We start from the raw sequence: 20,506 nt of genomic DNA, 5'->3' as shown, positions 1-20,506 counted from the left end.
GAAAAGCTTAAAGTTAGCCAAGTTTTAAGCTATTTGTTCATCTGATTTGATTCAGAAGTCACCAATCTGAAAGCCTTATACTGAAGTATGATGCTTTGAGAACTAACTGTACCCCATGGCTAGTTTGTACTACTTTCAATTTGACATTTGAAGAATTAGAAATACTGCATATTGCTTCCGTGTTTTGGCATCTCAAGCTTGGTGGGGTTCATGGAGCTAGTCTTCAGCAGCCCCCTGTACCGGGCAGTAGGAGGGGTGCCACAGCTGTGGCATCTCGAGGGGGACCCTGGAGGGGTTTCCTGACAGCAAAGGGCTTTACAGGAGCCAGGGAAACAGCAGTGGCTGATCCCTGTTCCTCCTGTCCACTCCGATGCTCCACTGCCACGGTCACCATGATGGCAGGAAGAGGTGAATACCTGACTTCTTTCTTCTTCTAACAAGCTTTTAATACTTCATTTTTCTACCTTAATCATTGAAATACTACCATGCAAGTAAGTCTATTTTTTAATACTACCGACTAATGGATCGTCTACTATAACGCCAATTGGGACTGTTAAAAAAAAGAGGATATCCTTCCCCCTTCCCACAAGGGAGGCTTCAAAAAGACAAAGAACAAACTTAAGAATTCCCAATAACTTAAATTGGACTGAACATAGATATTCGGATGGCTTACAATTAAACAAACCATAATGAGAACATTATTTCATTACAATACGGTCTGAATAAAAGCTGGATATACCTTTAAGAGAAATGCATTTGATACTTGATCGGGACTGAAACAATTACAACCGGAATGTAAAAGAAAAGCACATGGCTGGAGGAGATGATGGCATTGCAACTTGAAGTGCTTGATAAAAAAGATGTTACGGTCACCATATTCTCCTCAAAGCAGAAAATCGGTCTGCTGGCAGAGTTGATACAAAACAGGGTGGAAACTTTTATTTTGAAATACAGCGAAACTGAAAATTTACATGAGCGGAGTGGTAAAGAGACCCCAGTGATGTCTATGGAGTCAAGAGAACTGGACAAAGATCCGTTGAGAAAGGAGCCGAAAGAAATCAAAATGGAGACATCATACGCAGTTACATAGAAGAGGCAGAAATCAAGACTGCTTAACGTTTTTACAGGAGGCCTCATCACTTTTAGCAAAACGGATGAATGTGCCAAAGGGAGAAGAGGCAGACTTCATCAAGACCAAGGCTTAAAAAGAAGGGATTATAAACTGTTTCTCTTTTACATAATTGGTCAACATTGAATTAATAAAAGGAAACTAGCGTGTGACTTTGAAATGGCAAGCGAGGCTTTTAGAATCTGGATGTTTCTCTTCTGTTATTTTCATCTCTGGATCATATATTGTTAAAGCTAAATAGAGCAATTTAATAGAGAGTGGATTATGGAGATTGTATGATTTCTTCCCTAGGCAAAAATAAAAAAATGTGGGAGATGAGGCTGTTACTGCTTATCAAACTTGCTTTTCTTAGAGTAATATGAAAATAGGAGTTATAATCTCCAAAAGTTTTTAAAGAATCTTAAATATTAAAAATAGACAAACAAGTAATGTATCAATTTATAATAAGGTAGATAATATAGATATTTTATATTTTTAAAGATCTGCTCCTGATATTTTTGACTTGAGAATCTGTTTATATTGAAATAAACAAAGTATTGTGTTTTCTGTTTTTCTTCTTTCTCTTCTGCTAGAAATAATTAAGTTGGTATTAAGGATAAAGAAATTATATTAATCTTTTCTGCTTATGTTTATTCTCAATGTTGTCAAATTAACGAATTAGTTCTTATTTTTAATATTGCTAAAGTTAACCGGTTAGTTCTATCTTTGGTTTTTATCCCTTCTGCTTTTTTCGTTTGTATGTACTGAAGATGAATAGTTTGAATTTATATCATACACAATAGAATAGTAAAAAGTATATAATGAAATAATGTGGAATGTAATGGTTATATTGGGTTAAAATTCAAAGACTTGCAGGTAGAAAGAATTTGGTATTATGCTTTGACTAAAGCCGATAGCCTGGCCGCTCGATTTTTCCTTGTTTGTTTGGGAAATTTCGAGCAGTGTGGGCACAAGTCAACATGGTGTCCCTCACCCAGGTACAACAAACAAAGGGAGTGACTGTCTGGGGAAGCGATCTTACTTCCGCACTTCAGGCTTAAAGAACCCCCAACGTTTTTCCATAGGCAGTTGGAATGGCGACAAGGGAGGGTGGGAAATGTCCTAAAGGGCGAAGTCCAACTAAAAGTCTTTTTTTTCTTTTTTTAAAAAACAAGGACGGAGAACTAAAGAAAACAGGCAAGAAGAGGAAAATCCAAGAAGAAACGGTAAATACTGACTGGAGCACTGAAGAAAGAGCCTTTCAACGCGGCGGTCAAGAAGGAACTGGTAAGATCCTCAAGCCAGCCCTGGTGAGCATGCATGCTGGGGCTCCTGCGCATGCTCACTGGGTGCCAAGCGCGAAACATCCCGGGCTTTTTAGGTACCGATCTGGGTATCAGCGCAGGCACTCTATCCCATGAGTGTGAAGCACAGAGACCACGAAGAAGATCTGATATATTTGCTGCTTTTTTCTATTATTTTTCTACCTTGTCCCCTCCCTTTTCTTCTTTTTTGCTTCTGTATCCCCACATTATTCTTTCTTTTTATACCCAAACATAATAAAAATTTGAAATTAAAAAAAAAAAGAAATACTGCATATCTCATAAAAGACTAAATGTTTTGATTTCTATTTCCCTCCCCCTACATTGCTTCAGCAAGGGAAAGATAAACCTGCATCCCAAGTATGAGACTATCCATAAAAACATTCTTATGATGTGGTAAGAGACTGGGTTGCACAGAAGACTGATATCAAGTCTAACAAAGTTTTATTCAGAATGTAAGCTTTTGTGTGCTCTAAGCACACTTCATCAGACAATAGTATGGAATGGCAAGCAGTCCTTTCATTGTTGTTTCAGCCCAGTTAACATAACTAACAAACACCAGACCCCAATTTGTGATTCTTTTAATCTGCTAAAAACATTTCCATGACTCTGCATACTAACTCACTGCCCACTTTCTCTATATTTAGGTCTGATTGCCATTCCATACTATTGTCTGATGAAGTGTGCTTAGATCACACAAAAGCTTACATTCTGAATAAAACTTTGTTGGTCTTAAAGTTTTTGTTCTACTGCTTTAGACCAACACCGCTGCCCACCTGGATCTAATATCAAGTCTGTTTGTTATATGTAACAAGCATACCACAAATGCACAATGAAGGCCTTAGATATATTTTTGGACATATTTGCCTACACTTCATCCTACAAACTAGGTTTAGGATGTTTACATGTATGACTTTTCAAATAAAAAAATGGCAATAATGGACATGCTGTAAACTATCAGAACTTCATTCATGGCACCCTGGGAATTGCATTTCTGTGAGAAATCTTTAACAGAAAATTCTTGTTTCACAAAATTACAATGGTGACTTCCAGGAGGAGATGGGAAACCACAACCATTACACTAGATTGCAAATCCTATGATGAAAGGCTGAAGGAGCTGGGTATGTTTAGCCTGGGGAGGATAGAACTGAGAGAAGTACTTGAAGGGCTGCCATAGAGAGGATGGTGCAGAATTGTTTTCTGTTGCCCCAGAACCAACGGGTTGAAATTAAATCAAAAGAGTTTCCAGCTAAACATCAGGAACAACTTCCTGCCAGTTAGAGTGATTCCTCTGTGGAACAGGCTTCTTCAGGAGGTGGTGGGCTCTCCTTCCTTGGAGGTTTTTAAGCAGAGGCTAGATGGCCATCTGATTCTGTGAATTAGGCAGATCATGAGAAGGAGGGCAGGAATGGCTGCATCAGAGCTTAGTTCTTGTGGCCCTTTCTTACACACCCAGGTAAGTCAGCAATTTTTCTTCAGGTCAGTCTGGCAAGGGTTCCTGCATGTTTTTGCCATTTTCTGGGCATGGAACAAGGGTCACTAGGGATGTGTGTGAGTGTGGGAGGTATCTGTGAAGTTCCTGCATTTTGCAGGGAATTGGACAAGATAGGTCCCTTCCAACTCTATAATTCTATGATTCTAGATAAAAAATTAATATCTGGCAGGTACAACTGTGCCATCATTAATGACTGGATGTTCACTCAAATAAAACCAAATTTGAACAAACAACTATTTCGTAAATACAACTAGAGATTTTTTTGGCTGCAAATGTTCTCCCTCCCTCTGTGCTCTTTTGACCAGGGTGTGGTCTGTACCTGCCCAGGCTTCAGCTTTTTCAGTAGTTACCCCATGATTGTGGAAGATGTCAAAAAGAAGTAATATGTTTTACACTTTTTACGTTTTTCATTAAAACTCAGATGAACTTTTCAGGAGTGTCCACAGAAAGAACTAAAACAATTCTCAGTGAAAGTCTGTTTGAGAGACACAGGGTTAAGGCAAACCATTTTAAAATTAATCTTTGTCTCAGATGACTTCATCTTCATGGAAGTAATGGACATTGTGAAATCAGCCCTGTAAACACACAAAGCCAGCCAAGAAAGCAGTGAGACTGATCAGTGCTAGTAGCTGAAGAGGGAAAAAAGCCATCCCTAAAGCAAGTTTCAGATTTCCACCTCCTCTTCAAGCATGACAATAAATTCAAGGACACAAGTTTAAAAAGGTGAAACTACTTTCTGAATGCCATCTACAATACTATTCCTTGCAGTGGAGTGGGCTATTTAAAAGGCATTGCAAGAAAGTGAGTTAATTTCCAGTTAGATCAGCTTTAAGGCTTCCATAAAGCATGGGCTGAAAAAAAAATCTCTCTGAAGCTGTAGGGCTGGAACATCCTACATTTTGGAAGGAAGGTTCCAATAATCTCAAAAACTATTCAAAGTCACAAGGCCATGGTGGAGATTAGACTCTAAATCAGCATTGAATACAGCGTTAATTTATTTGAATAGCCTATATCTATACAGTGAACTTGCAAATCGACACATTTCTTATGTCTTTAATGAACTTTAATTTTTTTAAAACATGGACTCATATTTGTAACATGGTTTTGATTAAACTATTTATTTTACCTCAATGGTTTACAGTGTTTTTAAAAAGAATTTTATAGCATGTAAATAAGCAGAAGAATCCCATGATTTAATCAACCCAAAGTAACAGTAATTTATACAGTTATATCCCCTATGATGGGGATCAGTAATGGCACCTTGCATGTCAGATTTTGGCCATGGAGGTGCGTCATCTATCTTCCCAAATGACAACTCAGAAACCAGAAGAGTGTTTGAAGGATATAGTGATGGTGCCCTAAGAACTTGCCAACAATGATAATTCCACAGTGATATTTTTTCCAAAAATTATGGTATAATCTGTATAATGATAATAATGTGTTCAATGTTATGAAGTTTAACTTGATATCCATATACATTGCTACTTGTATTGCAAATATATATATGATGCTGTTCAAGTAATAATTTTTCTTCCACTTACTATATTTTATAATTTCAACTACTACTTTTCCTACCTCTTCACTGGCATAAAGTTAAGACACATGGGCTAAGGCAGCATAGCTTGTAGCAATCTGCAACTCTGTTTCAAGTACTGTGTATATTTACAACTTTACCTGTCCGAAACTAAGGCAGTGACATGGTTAAATCCAAAAACATGCCAAACACAACATATTTAACATGTCAAGGTATAAGTTATGCATTTTATGTTAACACAGTAAAATAAGTTTATGCTTGATAGGAAATTAAGTTTTACATATATCTCAATTTCCCCAAAAACTTCTGGAGAAGAACTGAGGGAAAGGCTTCTAAATTTCTAGAAGCATTATACCTCTAGTTCTGTGCAAGAGATAAACAGAAGAAATATTAGAATCTACTCACCTATTAAGGCTGTCATAAAACGATTCATGGAAAGAGGTTCTAAGTACATTGGCCCTTCATAGCCAGATTCCAACTCACTCCTCACGTAATCCCTGAAAAACACAATGAGAATATGTTAAGAAACCTTTAATTCAGAAACTGTTAAGGTTTTGCCTTATAAAAAAATGAAGCAGGACCTAAATTTTATATGTTTTTCCCCTGTTGACACATTGAAAAACAATGTGCAATGCTTTCTCATACACAAGACCAGGGAAAGACAGGTTGCTTACCTGTAACTGTAGATCTTCGAGTGGTCATCTGTGCATTCACACTCATGGGATATAGCGCCTGCATCGATCCCCTGAATTGGTACCTAAAAAGCCTGGGATTTTTTCGTGCTCGGCACCAGTGGGCATGCGCAGGTGTCCCAGTACGCATGCTCACCAGAGCCAGCGCGAGGATCCCGCCAGTTCCTTCTTGACCGCTGGAAGCCCCTAACATAGGGAGACCGTCAGCAGTGGGGAAGGAGGGTGGGTAGTATGAATGCACAGATGACCACTTGAAGATATACAGTTACAGGTAAGCAACCTGTCTATCTTCTTCATGATCTCTGTGCTCACACTCATGGGAGATTAGCAAGCCAGACATACCTGGAGGTGGGAAGACGGTCAACCAGAAGAAACAGCTTGCAGCACTGCAGCTCCCATACGAGTCCTCTGCTGGGCACGCACATCCAGAGCATAATGCTTCATGAAAGCATGAGGAGAGGACCAAGTGGCAGCCTTACAAACATCCGTCAAGGAAACACCCTTCAGGAATGCCACCAACGTCGCCATCGCTCTAGTAGAGTGTCCACGAATGGGTCCAGGCAACGGCTTCGTGGCCAGCAAGTAGCACAGTTTAATAGTCTCAGTAAGCCACCTTGAAAGCCGCTGAGATGAAATTCTTAAACCCAGCCGCAGAGCAGCATATGAAACAAAAAGATGCTGGTCCTGCCGAAAAGTCTTAGAATAATTCAAATAAAAAAGCAACGCACGCTTGACATCTAAAGTGTGCCACCGATGTTCCTCATCTGAGGAAGGGGTCGGATAAAATGTGGGTAACCAAACCTCCAACTTAAGGTGAGATTGAGAAACCACCTTAGGTAAAAACGAAACATCAGGAGCCAACGACACTCCAGACTCATGAAAAAATAAATAAGGGTGGTCACAACGCATCGCCATGAGCTCCTCTACACGGTGTACCGATGTGATTGCCACCAAAAATGCAGTCTTCCAGGATAGAAGCTATAGGGAACAGGTTGCCATTGGTTCAAAGGGATGCTGAGTCAACCTGTCCAACACTAGCGGCAGATCCCACAACTGTGGAGGTGATCTAGATGGAGGATGCAATCTGACCAATCCTTTCAGGAAACGCTTTGAATCTGGGTGAGCAAAAACTGAATGCCCCTCAACTCCCTTCACCAGACGAAGCAAAAACAGGAACCAGTTCTGTCGAGGCCACCATGGCGTGATTAGTACGCACCTCGGCTTTTCTCTCGCTATTTTGTTGACGACTTTTGTCAGCAATGGAAGAAGCAGAAATAGGTACAGAAACCAACCCTTCCATGGGAACATTAGACCTTCTCCCAAGGATGCTGGATCCGACCCTCCCCTGGTGCAGAACAGAGGACACTTCCGATTCAGGGCTGTGGCAAAGACGTCCACCTGAGGGTACCCCCAGAGCTGGAACACAGGTTGAAGGAAGCGCCACTGCATTTCCCACTCGTGCGGAGATGCTGCTCCTCTGCTCAATGAATCTGCCTGGAGATTGAGTACTCCTGGAAGATGTGCCACCTTCATGTATATGCCATGCACCAGGCACTCCTGCCACAGTTCTATTGCTAATGCACAGAGACGTCTGGAAACTGTCCCTCCCTGCCTGTTGACACAGCAGAGGGCTGTAGTATTGTCCGTCAACATGGCCGCAGCCTTCCCCGCCACCAAGGGACGAAAGGACCGAAGAGCAAAGTGAATTGCCAGCAGTTCGAGATAATTTATGTGGCACCGAGTCAGCTGTAGAGGCCATGGCCCCCCCCCCACACACAGAGTGTCCATATGAGCACCCTAGCCCCATATAGACGCATCTGTGGTGATCGTGACTGTCGTTACAGGCAGATGGAAGGGAGCTCCCTAACAGATGATGTCTTTGGATTGCCACCATTCCAGGGCCTGAAGGATCGATGATGGAAGCATGAACCTCTTTTGAGGTGAGTCCCGTAATGGTCGAAACTTTCTGAGGAACCAGAGTTGAAGCCCTCCCATGTACAGTTTTGCGAACAGAAGCACACTGGTAGTCGCTGCCATCAACCCCAGCATCAGCTGCAGCTGCTGTGCCGTGCCCCATTTCCGACTTTGCTAAAAATGGATGAGAGCGATGATGTCTGATGCTCTTTGCTAAGGCAGAAAAGCACAATGAAGTGTTGTGTCCAGCAAAGCCCCGATAAACTAAACAGTCCTTGATGGTGTCAGATGGGACTTCTTCATGTTGACCTGCAGACCTAAGGTGTGAAGACGACAAAGAGTGGTTGCAATGTGGCAGGATAGATGCTCTTCTGAATCCGCCACAAGGAGCCAGTCGTCTATATACAGAAAAACGACTATGCCTTGCAGCCGAAGATGTGCAGCTACCACACTCATCACCTTGGTAAACACCCGTGGTGCAGTACACAGGCCAAAAGGAAGGGTTTTGAACTGGAAATGATTGGAGCCTACCGCAAACCTGAGGAAATGCCTGTAAGCCGGATGGATACTGACATGGAAGTAGGCATCCTTCAGATCCAGGGTTGCCATCCAGTCCCCTTGGTTGATGAGGGGAAGAATCATCTGCAATGTAGACATACTGAATTTCTGGTACACGATAAACTTGTTCAGATTCCGAAGGTCCATTATTGGTCTCAATCTCCATCCCGCTTGGGGACCAGGAAATAACGAGAAAAGAATCCCCCTGTCCTGTCCTCTGCAAGGACCGGTTCCATGGCTTGTTTCTGCAAGAGGTTGCAAACTTCCTCTAACAGAGGGGGAGAAGGAGGTGTGGTGACCAACAATGACTGAGTCGGAACCTGAACAAAATCTATCTTGTATTCTTCTGCTATGATGGAAAGAGCCCACCTGCCTCTGGAGATGGACTCCCAAGCTGGAAGATACTGATGGAGGTGGATATGTGACGGAGAAGGGGCGACGATGTGTGCTACATAAAAGTCAAAAGCCCTGCTTCTTGGGGCAAGCACCCTTAGATTTGCCCGTGGTTGCAAATGCTGAAGCAAACCTGGTTTTATTATTTTCCCTATAGGGAAACCTACTCTCTGTTTCCGAAGGGCGAGGTCTCCAGGGCTGGTCAGGGGAGAATTTCTGGTAGGGCCTCTTGGGCCAAGATTTATGCCACTGCTTAGGCTTGCCCGCCCTAGAAGACGCTGGGACACCAAGGTCCCTTGAGGTCTTTATGCTTTTGTCCATCTCTTGAAGGACACTGTCAGTGATGGAACTAAAAAGACCTTCACCTTCGAAAGGAAGGTCTTCAGCATAGGCCCTGGTGTCAGGCTGAAGAGCTGTAGACCATAGCCAAGAGTGACGGCGCAGGGAGACTGCGGAAGTGAGGGTTTTGGCAGATACATCCACCATATGCTTTGCTGCAGCCAGTTGTTGCTTAGCCACAGCAAAGTCCTCTTTTTGCAGCTTCTTGAAGGAAGATTGTTTTTCTTCACTCAAGGAAGACATTAGCGGTGTGAGCTGCTCCCAGATGGAATATTGGTAGCGAGCCATGCATGCAGTGTAATTTGAGATCTTCACTCCCAATGCTCCTGCTGAATAAAACCATCTGCCCGCATTGTCTATCTTCTTGCCCTCCTTGTCAGGTGGAGAAGAATGAGTCTTGTGGGCCTTTGAGGACGAGTTGGGCTTAGGGTGGGAGAACAAAAACTCAGCACCATCCTCCTGAACATGATACATATGGTGCAGTCTTCGTGTAGAGATTGGTGTAGATGCTGGCTTTGCCCAGGGCTCCTTCACCGCCTGCAGGATGACTTTGGTCACTGGAAGGGCCACAGCCGTCGATGTCTTTCTCTGCATTATGTCAAAGATGGTGTCATCGACAACTGGCTGCGGTTGAACCACTGTGAGGGAGAGAGATTGAGCCATCCGCTTCACCAGGTCCCCATAAGACTTCAGATCTTCCGATGGAGATATGGGAAGGTCCTCAGCAATATGTGACTCTGGAGAAGGTTCCGCTGCCCTGTCCGGATCATCGGTACCGACCTCAAAGTCCGATGACGAAGAATCTCTTCTCACTGAGTGCTCATATAGTATCGGGGTCGAAGCACGTTCGGATGACTAGAGTGATACTGACGGGCGAGCCTGCACTTCTTCCGACCGCTCTCTGCGTCTCTCGGGAGGGATCGACACCAATGCGTGGAGTGATGTGAAACCTTCGAGAAATGCGAGGCTTCCGACTGCTGATCCAATTCTGGAAAGTCACGCGGAGGGTACCACTGGTATGGCGATGAGTACAGATACCCATAGGAACATGGCCACTGACGTTGATCCCACATTGGAGGTGGTGGGAAACGTCGAACCACAGCAGCTGGCTCAAGTTCTCTCCATCCCATAGTCGGCGGAAGTGGTGCCAAGAGTTCGATCGGCACCAAAACCTCGATCTCCAATATCGAACCACTGTCGCTCCGATGACGCGACCCCGATCTTGACGAATGGGTGCGCTGGGTCAGGTCTGTCTCCTGCTCAGATCCCAACAGATGGATCGGCTGCAAGCCCCTGCTTCTCAACACCGAAGGACTCCGTGAACGTGGAGATGCCAGAATCTTCCGGGGTGGAGCAGCTTGAGTCAACATTGTACATTGTATTTACGTGTTGTGAGCTGCCCTGAGCCTGCTTTGCGGGGAGGGCGGGATATAAATAAAAAGTATTATTATTATTATTATTAACATCAACTCCAACGAAGCATCCCGAGAAGGACTGCGGGAAAGCCTGTCCTTCCGCTTCTCTTTCGATTTAGACTTCTTCGGGAGGGACAACTGGGTCCCTGAATCGTCCCGACATTTCTTGGCCGGAGTCACCACTAACCCTTCAGAGGGTTGTTCTCTCTCGGTCAGCATGGTAGTCTGCACCGGTGACGATGGATTGACCGATGTAACCATTGGGGCCTGGGTAGCTTCCCCCATCGATACCGACGGGTCCATTGCCATTTTCAGCAGACGAAGAGCCGATTCTACAAGTGCCGCCGATAGTCTCACCGCCCGGTTTTTGCGGGTTTGCTTCCAGAAACTCGAGCAATGCGGGCGCGAATCGACCCGGTGTCCCTCTCCCAGACACAATAAGCAGAGGGAGTGACCATCAGGAGGTGCAATCTTGCTACCACACTTGAGGCAACGTTTGAAAACCCCCCAACGCCTTTCCATAGGCACCGGAACCCACACAGAAAGATTTCTGAGGGGATGGGGGGAAAATAAAGCCCCAAGGGGCAAAAGTCCCAACACAAAGTCTTTTTTTTTAAAACAACAACAATTCACTATAACACTTAACTACTAAGAAAACAACAAACGGGCTAATAACAGGAAGAAAAATCCAGGCACCGACCAGAGCAGTCAAAAAGAGATCCTATCAACACGGCGGTCAAAAAGGAGCTGGCGGGATCCTCGTGCTGGCTCCAGTGAGCATGTGTACTGGGACGCCTGCGCATGCCCACTGGTGCTGAGCGCGAAAAAATCCCAGGCTTTTTAGATACCGATTCGGGGGATTGACGCAGGCGCTATATCCCATGAGTGTGAAGCACAGAGATCACGAAGAAGATAGTACCTTATGTAAACTGGCTCTCTTGGTTTTAACTTGTCTTTGAACTCTGTCTACCATAAGTGAAACCATGTTTCATATATATATTTTAAAAAGTCTCCAGTTTCTGTACTGAACTCACTAGAAATGGGGTAGTGGGTAAGAAGAAAGCCTGTATTTGTAGCTATTGAAGTACAGCAAAATTGTTTTTATTTTAGCAATACAACTTAGTGCTTTGTTTAAAAGTTAGTCATACTGTTTTAGGAGCTGGGAATGAAAAGAAGCAAAGCCATTGTCTGCATCTTTAAACAGAGAAACTTTGACTGGGGTAAAGACTTAACTACTAAATAATGAAGGCCTTAGGTACAAGCAAGCCACAAAAGGCTTATGTAACCAAGTCTTGCAAGAGTGTTCAGCCAACCACTGTTGAACTTGGGTAGACAGTTTTTGTAACTTCCTTACATGAGTAGCTGCTATACATGCTTTTTTCAACTGAATCAACTGAGCCAGTTTTTTTCTGAAAGGAAAGGCAAAGCACTTTATTCTGAAAGATGAACAGTAAAAAGGGTCTGCCAGGTCCTACCTTTGTACTGGTAGGGGGATTTGAAGGATGTTCCTGGAGGAGGCAGGGAAGTTGTGTGAATGAAATGACATCATCACATTGGGGATGCCACATGTGATGCCCTGCTTTTTTGGCAAAACTCTATGGTAAAATCACCCTCAAACCATAGAGTTTTGCCCCAAAAGCAGAGCATCACCAACCTGATGACATCACTTTCATGTGATGTCATTGCTTCGGGAACATCACTGTGCAACACTGCTGCTTGGGAGTGAGGTTTCCCCTGCTGGCAACCTGGCCAGCGTGGGCAGAAGCCCCTAAAAGCAGGCAATCTCCCTGCCGCAGCCTGGGGAATGGGAGCCCTAGTCTATTGGTTGTGATTGTAAGGCCTATCTTTTATTAAAGATAAAAAGACATACTTTGAGCAGGAAGGAAAACCAGGCAGCAACTTTTACAAAAGTAAACAAGAGAAACACCACAGAACTCTGTTATTTAGAAGGGAATGTAGATTTAGCAGGGTCCAGTACACCTTGGGAGAAGGGCCCTATGCACAGGTCAGTACAGATGGACCTCTGCAGACCTCGGCAACCCTCTCATAAGCACAAAACAAGGTTAGCTTATATCCCAGAAATGGCAACTTTTAACTGGGATTAAGCCACAGTGCAAAATCCTAGTAAGTGGAGGGAAAGCCTCAGTTAGTGAAGTCATTAGCTACTTGGGTTTATGGTTATTGCAAACAAACTGAGATTTATGTTATGTATGATGCATGAATGCTTTCTAAAATAAGAAAGTACTGTGCCCACTCACTGAATGATCTCAAATGTGCTTACTGAGAACTATATTAATTGGGAGTTGATGCTGGGTAACTATGACGACCCTCATACACTTTCCTCCCTCAGAGGCAAGATTTTCCCTCCATTTCTATTTGCTTTTCTGATTGAGCAGCCTTAGTGGTCTGTTTTCTTCTTTCCTGAAGAATTCTGGCTGCTCCATCCTGTCTCAAACTGATATTTTACTGCTGGCTCAGCCCAGGAACTTGAGGGAAGGGTTAGGATTGTGCTTTAACAACTAAAAATGGCACTTGAGACGTTTTTAAATTCAAAATTTAATATTTTATTCAATACAGAGAGAATGGGTCATGAAATCAAGGGTTGAAATTTCTGAGGTAACTCAATATAGATAACTCTGAGGTTAAACCAGTACACGCACAGACTTTAGTTCTTATATTTCAAGCCAATGAGAGTTTCTTAAACTATTCACAATGACTTAAATCTTTATGCTGAGAGGTGTTTTTCCCAGTGTTTTCCCAAACACTTCAGTACACTTTGAGTATTCTCTGACAGTTTTGGTTTCCAGAAGGCTGGTACACTTTTTCTAGTACCCAAACCCCTTCCTCTTGAAACACTAATACTCATCTTGGGTTTTTAACTTACTCTTAAGAACTCTAAAGGCAGTTTCTAACCACAACAGACCAGCTGCCTGTTTGACTGGGTAGGGAAATTCTCCTCTCACTAGAAGATCTATCCCCTTTTCTTTGGCCTGAATGGAGTCTGTACCAAACTTCCCAAATTTTCTTGCCAACCTCTCCCCAATGCTCCATCTGTGTAAAACTGCTCTCAGCTAAGGCTGAAATCAGGCTCAACTCAGTCAAGGCAGAAATTTAACTGACTCTCTTCAGCATGTAGCTCTCAAGTCTTTCCCTAATCAGCTGATGTTAACCAATCAGATTGCTTGGAGCAGTCTGCCACTCAAGGCTCGGTTTTTGTGAAAAATTAACCCTTTACAGTCCTTTATCTGTTTGTACAGCACTTCTAAGCTTCTAAAAATGCAGTCAGTCACAATAACATTTAAAATTGCAGCTCTGTCAGAAAAAGTGACATCTTTATCTTAGTTTATCCTTTCAATAACCAGAACAACAATCCCCTTTGTTTGCTGGAAGAATAAGAAAGATTGAAAGGCACACTATAAGTAGAATAAAGAATGAATTCAATCCAATTAATGTAATTGCAGTTTATCTTTTTAGATCCCCTGCAGTGAACAAATTCTATTGAATTCTAGAATCAGTACAGAAATGTACAGCAGGCAACAGAAAACAATAATGTAAAACACAGAAGCACTGCCTCGGGTTCCTCCTCCCCACTTTTCCCACAAAAAGTCTCATAAGAAATCTGGAAAAATATGACACAGAGGTTGGCTCTTTCTGCCAATCAAATTTAATTCCATTCAGTCACAGTCTGAACAGTATGTGGTATGTACAGTTACAGGATCCCCTCCCTCCCTCAAGGAAAGCTGACCAGATAGGCAATTTTTAATTGAGCAAAAGTGGGGCTTCAGGGTGGGGTAAGAGAGGCTCTTTAACCCTTTCTCTGCAAGCCATTTGTTTACTCAAAGTTGGCAATTTTAACATGCTTTCACACCCATGGATGAAAAAAGCAGCATCCATCAATCTTTACCTCCTCAGATGATTATGAGTGGACAAATGGCAAGTCATCCTTGCTATTTGCTAATCCTCTATCCAAGCTTCTGGCCTCTCAAACCTGTTTTTCTTTAAAAAAACAGAGGAAGGAATCACAAAACACTACAGAATGTACAGTTTAGCTGAAATTCCTCACTGAAGAATAAAAAATTACAATCTATACATATAAAAATAGAAGTTAGTTGTAAAAAAAGAAGCATGTTTTATTTACTAGATTTATCTTGACCTTTCTCCAATATATCTTAGAGTGGCAGAGTGGAAATTTAAACTAGGTCTCCCTACCTGACATTCTAACAACTGTATTGCACTGGCTACTAGAGAGAAAGCCTCTTCCTATGTCTAGGATTAAAAGACATGCTGTTAATTTATGATGCATCTTTGTCAACATCTCTATTCTTTGCTGATCTTGTACAGTCTTGTGATTTGCATACAATGATCCACTCAGACTGAAGTTTCTCAGTCAAAGCCAGAAAAAAAAAATAGCTTTGCTGGATGACAAATTCTTCTTGTCCACTCCTATTTACTTTCCAAGTTATGAAACAGAGGTATTCTCAAGTATTAATCACTTCAAATTCTTCTCCTGCATACCTTTTACAGGACTCCTTGTCCACTGCAAGATTTTTTAAAAAAGCATAACATGGAAAATTATGTTGAAGTGGGCCTTGTTAGGCTACAACCTGCAAACAAAATGTATGAGAACAAAGAACCTAGAGGACCAATTCTAGAACATTTTGTCCTTCTACTGCCATCTTTGTTTTACACAAGTCCCCTGTTCTTTTTCTTGCCAGCAGCAACTGATCTGAAAAAAGTAGTACTTTAATCTGTTCCATGCCCAGAAGATGGCAAAAAAAAAAAAAAACCCTTCCAGAATCCCTGAACAAACTGGCCTGGAGAAAAATTGCTTTCTGACCCCAAAGTGGCAATTAACATTTATCTGGATTGGTAAGAAAGGGCCATGAGAACTAAGCACTGATGCAACCCTTCCTGCTCTCTTTCTCACGATCTGTCTAAGTTCACAGAATCAACATTACTGTCAGAGGGCCATCTAGCCTCTGCCTGAAAACCTCAAAAGAAGGAGAGCCCACCAACTCCTGAGGAAGCCTGTTCCACTGAGGAACCACTCTGTCAGGAAGTTCTTCCTAACATTTAGCCAAAAATCTTTGATTTAATTTCAACCCACTGGTTCTGGTCCGCCCCTTTGGGGCAACAGAAAAAAACTCTGCACTATATGACAGCTCTTCAAGTACTACAAGGTTAGAAAGATTAGATAGACAAACAGACAGAGAGACACTTGAAGATGGCTATTGTATCATCTTTCAGTCGTCTCCTCTTCAGGCTAAACATACCGAGCTCATTGCTCATAGGACGGTCTCGAGAGGTGACATGACATACCCTACCACAATTTTTTGTTAGGCTTTAGGGTGCTCCTGGATTCTTATTGTTTCTATTGCTATTAGAAACCACAACATTGAAAAACCAGTGGGGGGACATTTTAACCTCCCAGGATATTCAGTTGCTGACCTAAGAGTAGTAGTTGTCTTACAAATGAATTTCAAAGGGAGATTAGAGAGACTGCTGACTTGCAACTGATAATGAAGCTCAAGGCAATGCATCCTCCTGAACTGAACTGAGACCTAGGTTTCTTCTTTCATTACAAATACCTGCTATTGTCATTTGGTGTGCAAAATCACCTCATTGTTCAATATATAAGGACTGATGGACTCTTATTCTAGCTGTATCTGAAGAAGTGAGCAGGGACTCATGAAAGCTCATGCCCTGCCACAAATTTTGTTAGTTGTACTGGTACACTTGACCTCGCTCTTCATATCTCATGGTGCCCTTGAGGAAAACACCTATTTTTTACAAAAAAATTGATTTAATTTCTGGTTGCGTGAGAGACATAATAATTTATTGCAGTTAATTAGGCCTGCCCAGCCAACTTTTCCCCACATGCCCTCCTCGTGGCATGGCATGTTGCTGAACTTGCTGCTTACCAATCTGTCGTCAACTCAATATTAAGGCTGGCTGTGACACCCAGCTGTCAGTCTGAGACACAAAGGAGGAGGGAAACAGCTGGGTGATCTGTCTGGTGGCTCAGCAAAAAAGGGGCAGAGGAGTCAGGTAGCAGTAGCAGCAGACAACACATGCTGCTCTGCTCACTGTCTGCTGCTGATCAGCACAGAGTGTGCAAAAAGGAGGATGCCGAGAAGGTGGGGCCAGGCAGAGCCTCCTTGCGTGGTCATAAAGCAGCACTGCCAGCTTTGTGTCCATGCACTTTTTGGAGTCACCCTGCGTCTGGCCAGCCTGGTCAGAGGAAGGTGTCGGTGGGGGGGGGGGGGTTGAATGGCATTGTGGTACATCTACATATCACGGTACCCTGGTTGGGAATCACTGCTCTAGAGTCTAGAAGGCTAATAAAAACACACTGTTGTTCACTAGTCTCACTGCATCATGCAGTCAGGTCCAGTGCTAGGGGTTCTGGCACCCCACGCCGAACCCTGTGCCCACACCCCCTCCATGGTTCTCCCCATGTGCGTGCAAGGCGCACACAGCCCAATGACATCACCAGAAGTGATGTCATTGGGCTGTGTGCGCTGTGAGCAACTTGGCTTACGCCTCTCCCACTTCAAGGGGAGCCGGCAAGAGGCCATGTCCTTCTTTCTTCACAAGAAAGGAAGACACAGCCTCTTTCTGGGTTCCTCTGAAGCGGGAGAGGGCCGGGCGAGCCAAGCTGCACGTTCTTGAAGAAAGAACATGTGGCCTGCCTCACCCCTCTTCCGCTTCAGAGGGACTCAGAAAGAGACCACCTCCTTCTTTCTTCTCTTTGAAGCAGGAGAATGGAGGGGCAGGTCAAGCTGTGCATTCTCCAAGAAAGAATGTGTGGCCTGCCCCACCCCTCTCCTGCTTCAAAGGAAGCTGACAAGAGGCCATGTCCTTCTTTTTTGCCTCTTCTCGGCTCCCTCTGAAGTGGGAGAGGGCCAGGCAAGGGACGTTTGGGTTGGCGGGGGTAGGGTACTTGTCCCCACGGTGAAGTGGCACCCGAGGTGGCTGCCTACTTCGCCAACTCCCACACAATGGCCCTGCATGCAGCTGACCATACTTCTCTGTTAACTGCTGATACCCACAAACCCCTTTCTAGTTTTCATATTTTCATTAACATCCTAAATATTACAATCCACATTAGCTATAACAAAACTCAAAATTTTCCCACATTTCCAAAAAAGTTACTTGGTGTCAGTAAGATTTTGGAAAGGAAAAGAAAGAGGGAAATAATACAATGTACATGAAAAACTCAAAGTCAAGGATTGTGATTTAATGTGTTTGAGGAAAGGATCCATGTCTGGTTTCTTGAAGTGGTTGGTAATTAAAAACACTGTCATTTGCTCTATTAGAAGGCACTTTTAAAGATGTCATCAATGAATCGTAAGTAGACCTCTGCTTATGAACATTATTTTCCCACCTTCCTCTTCATGCTCCCCCCCCCCCCAAAAAAAAAATGGTTCCCAAATGGCTGCTCCTGAGGGTCACAGAAGCATTGGGAATAGCAAAGGATGGAGAACAAGGATCAGAAGTCATACAGTCAGCAGAAATCACCTCTCTCCCTGCACAACCGGAAGCATCTTTCCATTCATACAAGAATTGGTTTGGGTCCCTGTCACAAGGATTTATTTAAAAAAAAAAAACAGGATGGAGGCTTATATTTTGCTTTTAAAGGAAATTCATAACTCCATGTCATAGGTCAGGGTAAATCTGCCTCACAATGTCTATTTCTATCCCTTAATCACAAAATATTCTACTCTCTATCGCTGTGATGGTTACAGAGAAAATGTGTTTATATTATACCATGTAAAATAATCTAAGTATTTGCAGAAAAGCTCTACTTTGTTGCTAAATAACAGATTTGAGCCAAGTTTACAAAGAGTGGTTTCAGTACCGTAGTAACTGGAAGGCAATAACAGCTAAGCAACTGCCCTTAAACTGCCATTAACAAAAACTGGAATACACAGATTTTTAATAGAAGCACTATTTTCTTCATTAAAATTTGCTTTATTCTGATAGGGAGAACTGCCTGATTAATAAACTCATGGGAGAAACACAGCATGCTGAAAATCAGAATAAACACATAGGACATTACATCCAGTGTCAGCCATGATCGTGTTTATTTACATTCAATTAACTCTAGGAAACAGGTAAGCCTGTATCCTCTACTCTTCCATTCTCTGGTTGACAGCTAAGGAATGGCCTCTTTCTGTATAATGACTACTCAAGCTGCTGATCTACAACTTTGTGGATCCTGCACATTTAGACACCGAAATACCATTTTTACAAACACAATTGCTGAAAGGTTTCAGTCCACTACCCTAGTATTAATCAGGAGCTGTCCAACAGGTCTTTCTAATATATTATCACATAATTTAAAGTCAGGATGCTAAGGCAATGTATACACAGACTGGACACAAACAATGCCTAAGCAGCTTAATATATAAAAGAAGGAAAGGACATTATTGCCAGAATACCAGTACTAATGAAGGAAAGTTGTCAAAGAGGTAACTGACAACACAAAACAGATTAAGAAAAGCTTTGAGGAAAGTGGGATATAAAGAGGCCGACTAGATAGGGAGTTGACAGAGGACACAATGGAGATAGGAAAAGGAATGAACAAACTGAAGAGCAAAGGGAACAAGGAGAAAAGTATGTCATATAACTGGAGATAAAGCAATTGTCTTCAAAAAGATGAATTAGAGAAAATACAATTTGGTTTAACAACAGGAAGTCATTTCAAAAGAGACCTTTCCAGACAGAACAAACAGAAGAAATTATAACAGGAGAGAAGGTGAGCAGGAAGAAGGTTAATGTAGTTAAGAAAAGAGAGGGGCACAATCCTAAGTAGGTTTACTCAGAATTAAGTCCCATGTTATTAAAAGAGGCTTACTTCCACTAAAAAGTTCTTCAAATTGCACTCATAAGGAGAGAAAAGAGTAAATGTTGGGAAAACTGTAAAAGAAAAGTTTGTTGGGGCTTTAATATTTGTCGGGGGAAATGAGTCAAAGGCAATCTCAAAATGGTGGGTCTGGAAGCTACAGAAAGTGATGATGTCATCCAAGATAACACAAAAAGAGAAGTGATTTGGGCAGAAAAAAATAGAATAGCTATCTCATTTTTTATACAAAATACCTTCAAAGCAGCTTACAAAACAGAATTAAACAACTCACCTACAAATGCAAACACCATCAAACATCACAAAAGGATATCTTATAATTAATTTTAAAAAGGAAAAAAAAGTACTAGTCAGTCAGTCAGTCAGTCAGTTTATTGCGGCGCTAGGCCAATCAACAACAACAACACAACACATTGACAACGGTACAACACAACACCAAGCTAAAATATGACATAACTATAAAATAACTGTATGCAACCTTCAGAGTAGTATTAAAATTATCTGGTATAAGCAACACATAACTAAGGGCGGCATTATACAATCAGATCACAACTTCTTTCAAGTACAAGCAACATTAAGTTTCTTCCTGTCCAGGTCGGTAACATATAAATACTTAGCAGAAACCAACAGTCAAAACAGTATCTAAACCCAAAACTAATTAACTAAACTGATTTTTTTAAAAAAAATTAACTATACTTCTAAATGTGAAGAGGGATGATGCCAAATATGCCTCACAAGAGAAGAAAAAAATAAGAAACTGTCACTATTCATCTGAGACCAAATAAATACTTGGGGTGCGGCCACACCTCACATTAAAAGCAGGTGTGTAGCACTCAAATTTGAACCGCTGAATATTGATTCGATGCAGGG

General features: G+C 42.4%; 1 protein-coding gene across 1 annotated transcript in view; it reads right to left on the bottom strand.

Moving 5' to 3' along the window:
• The window catches only part of LOC132590783 (RING finger protein 145), a 104,450-nt gene that overhangs the window by 32,514 nt on the left and 51,430 nt on the right, over positions 1 to 20,506 (bottom strand). The window contains exon 4 of the mRNA XM_060263704.1: positions 5,865 to 5,956. Within this exon, the coding sequence (XP_060119687.1) occupies positions 5,865 to 5,956 (92 nt within the window). The remainder of the gene's footprint in view (positions 1 to 5,864; positions 5,957 to 20,506) is intronic.

Source organism: Heteronotia binoei, unplaced genomic scaffold, assembly GCF_032191835.1.
Source record: "Heteronotia binoei isolate CCM8104 ecotype False Entrance Well unplaced genomic scaffold, APGP_CSIRO_Hbin_v1 ptg000729l, whole genome shotgun sequence".
Classification (NCBI taxonomy): domain Eukaryota; kingdom Metazoa; phylum Chordata; class Lepidosauria; order Squamata; family Gekkonidae; genus Heteronotia; species Heteronotia binoei.
The sequence above is the reverse complement of the archived record's forward strand: the minus strand, read 5'-3'. Positions and strand labels throughout refer to the sequence as shown.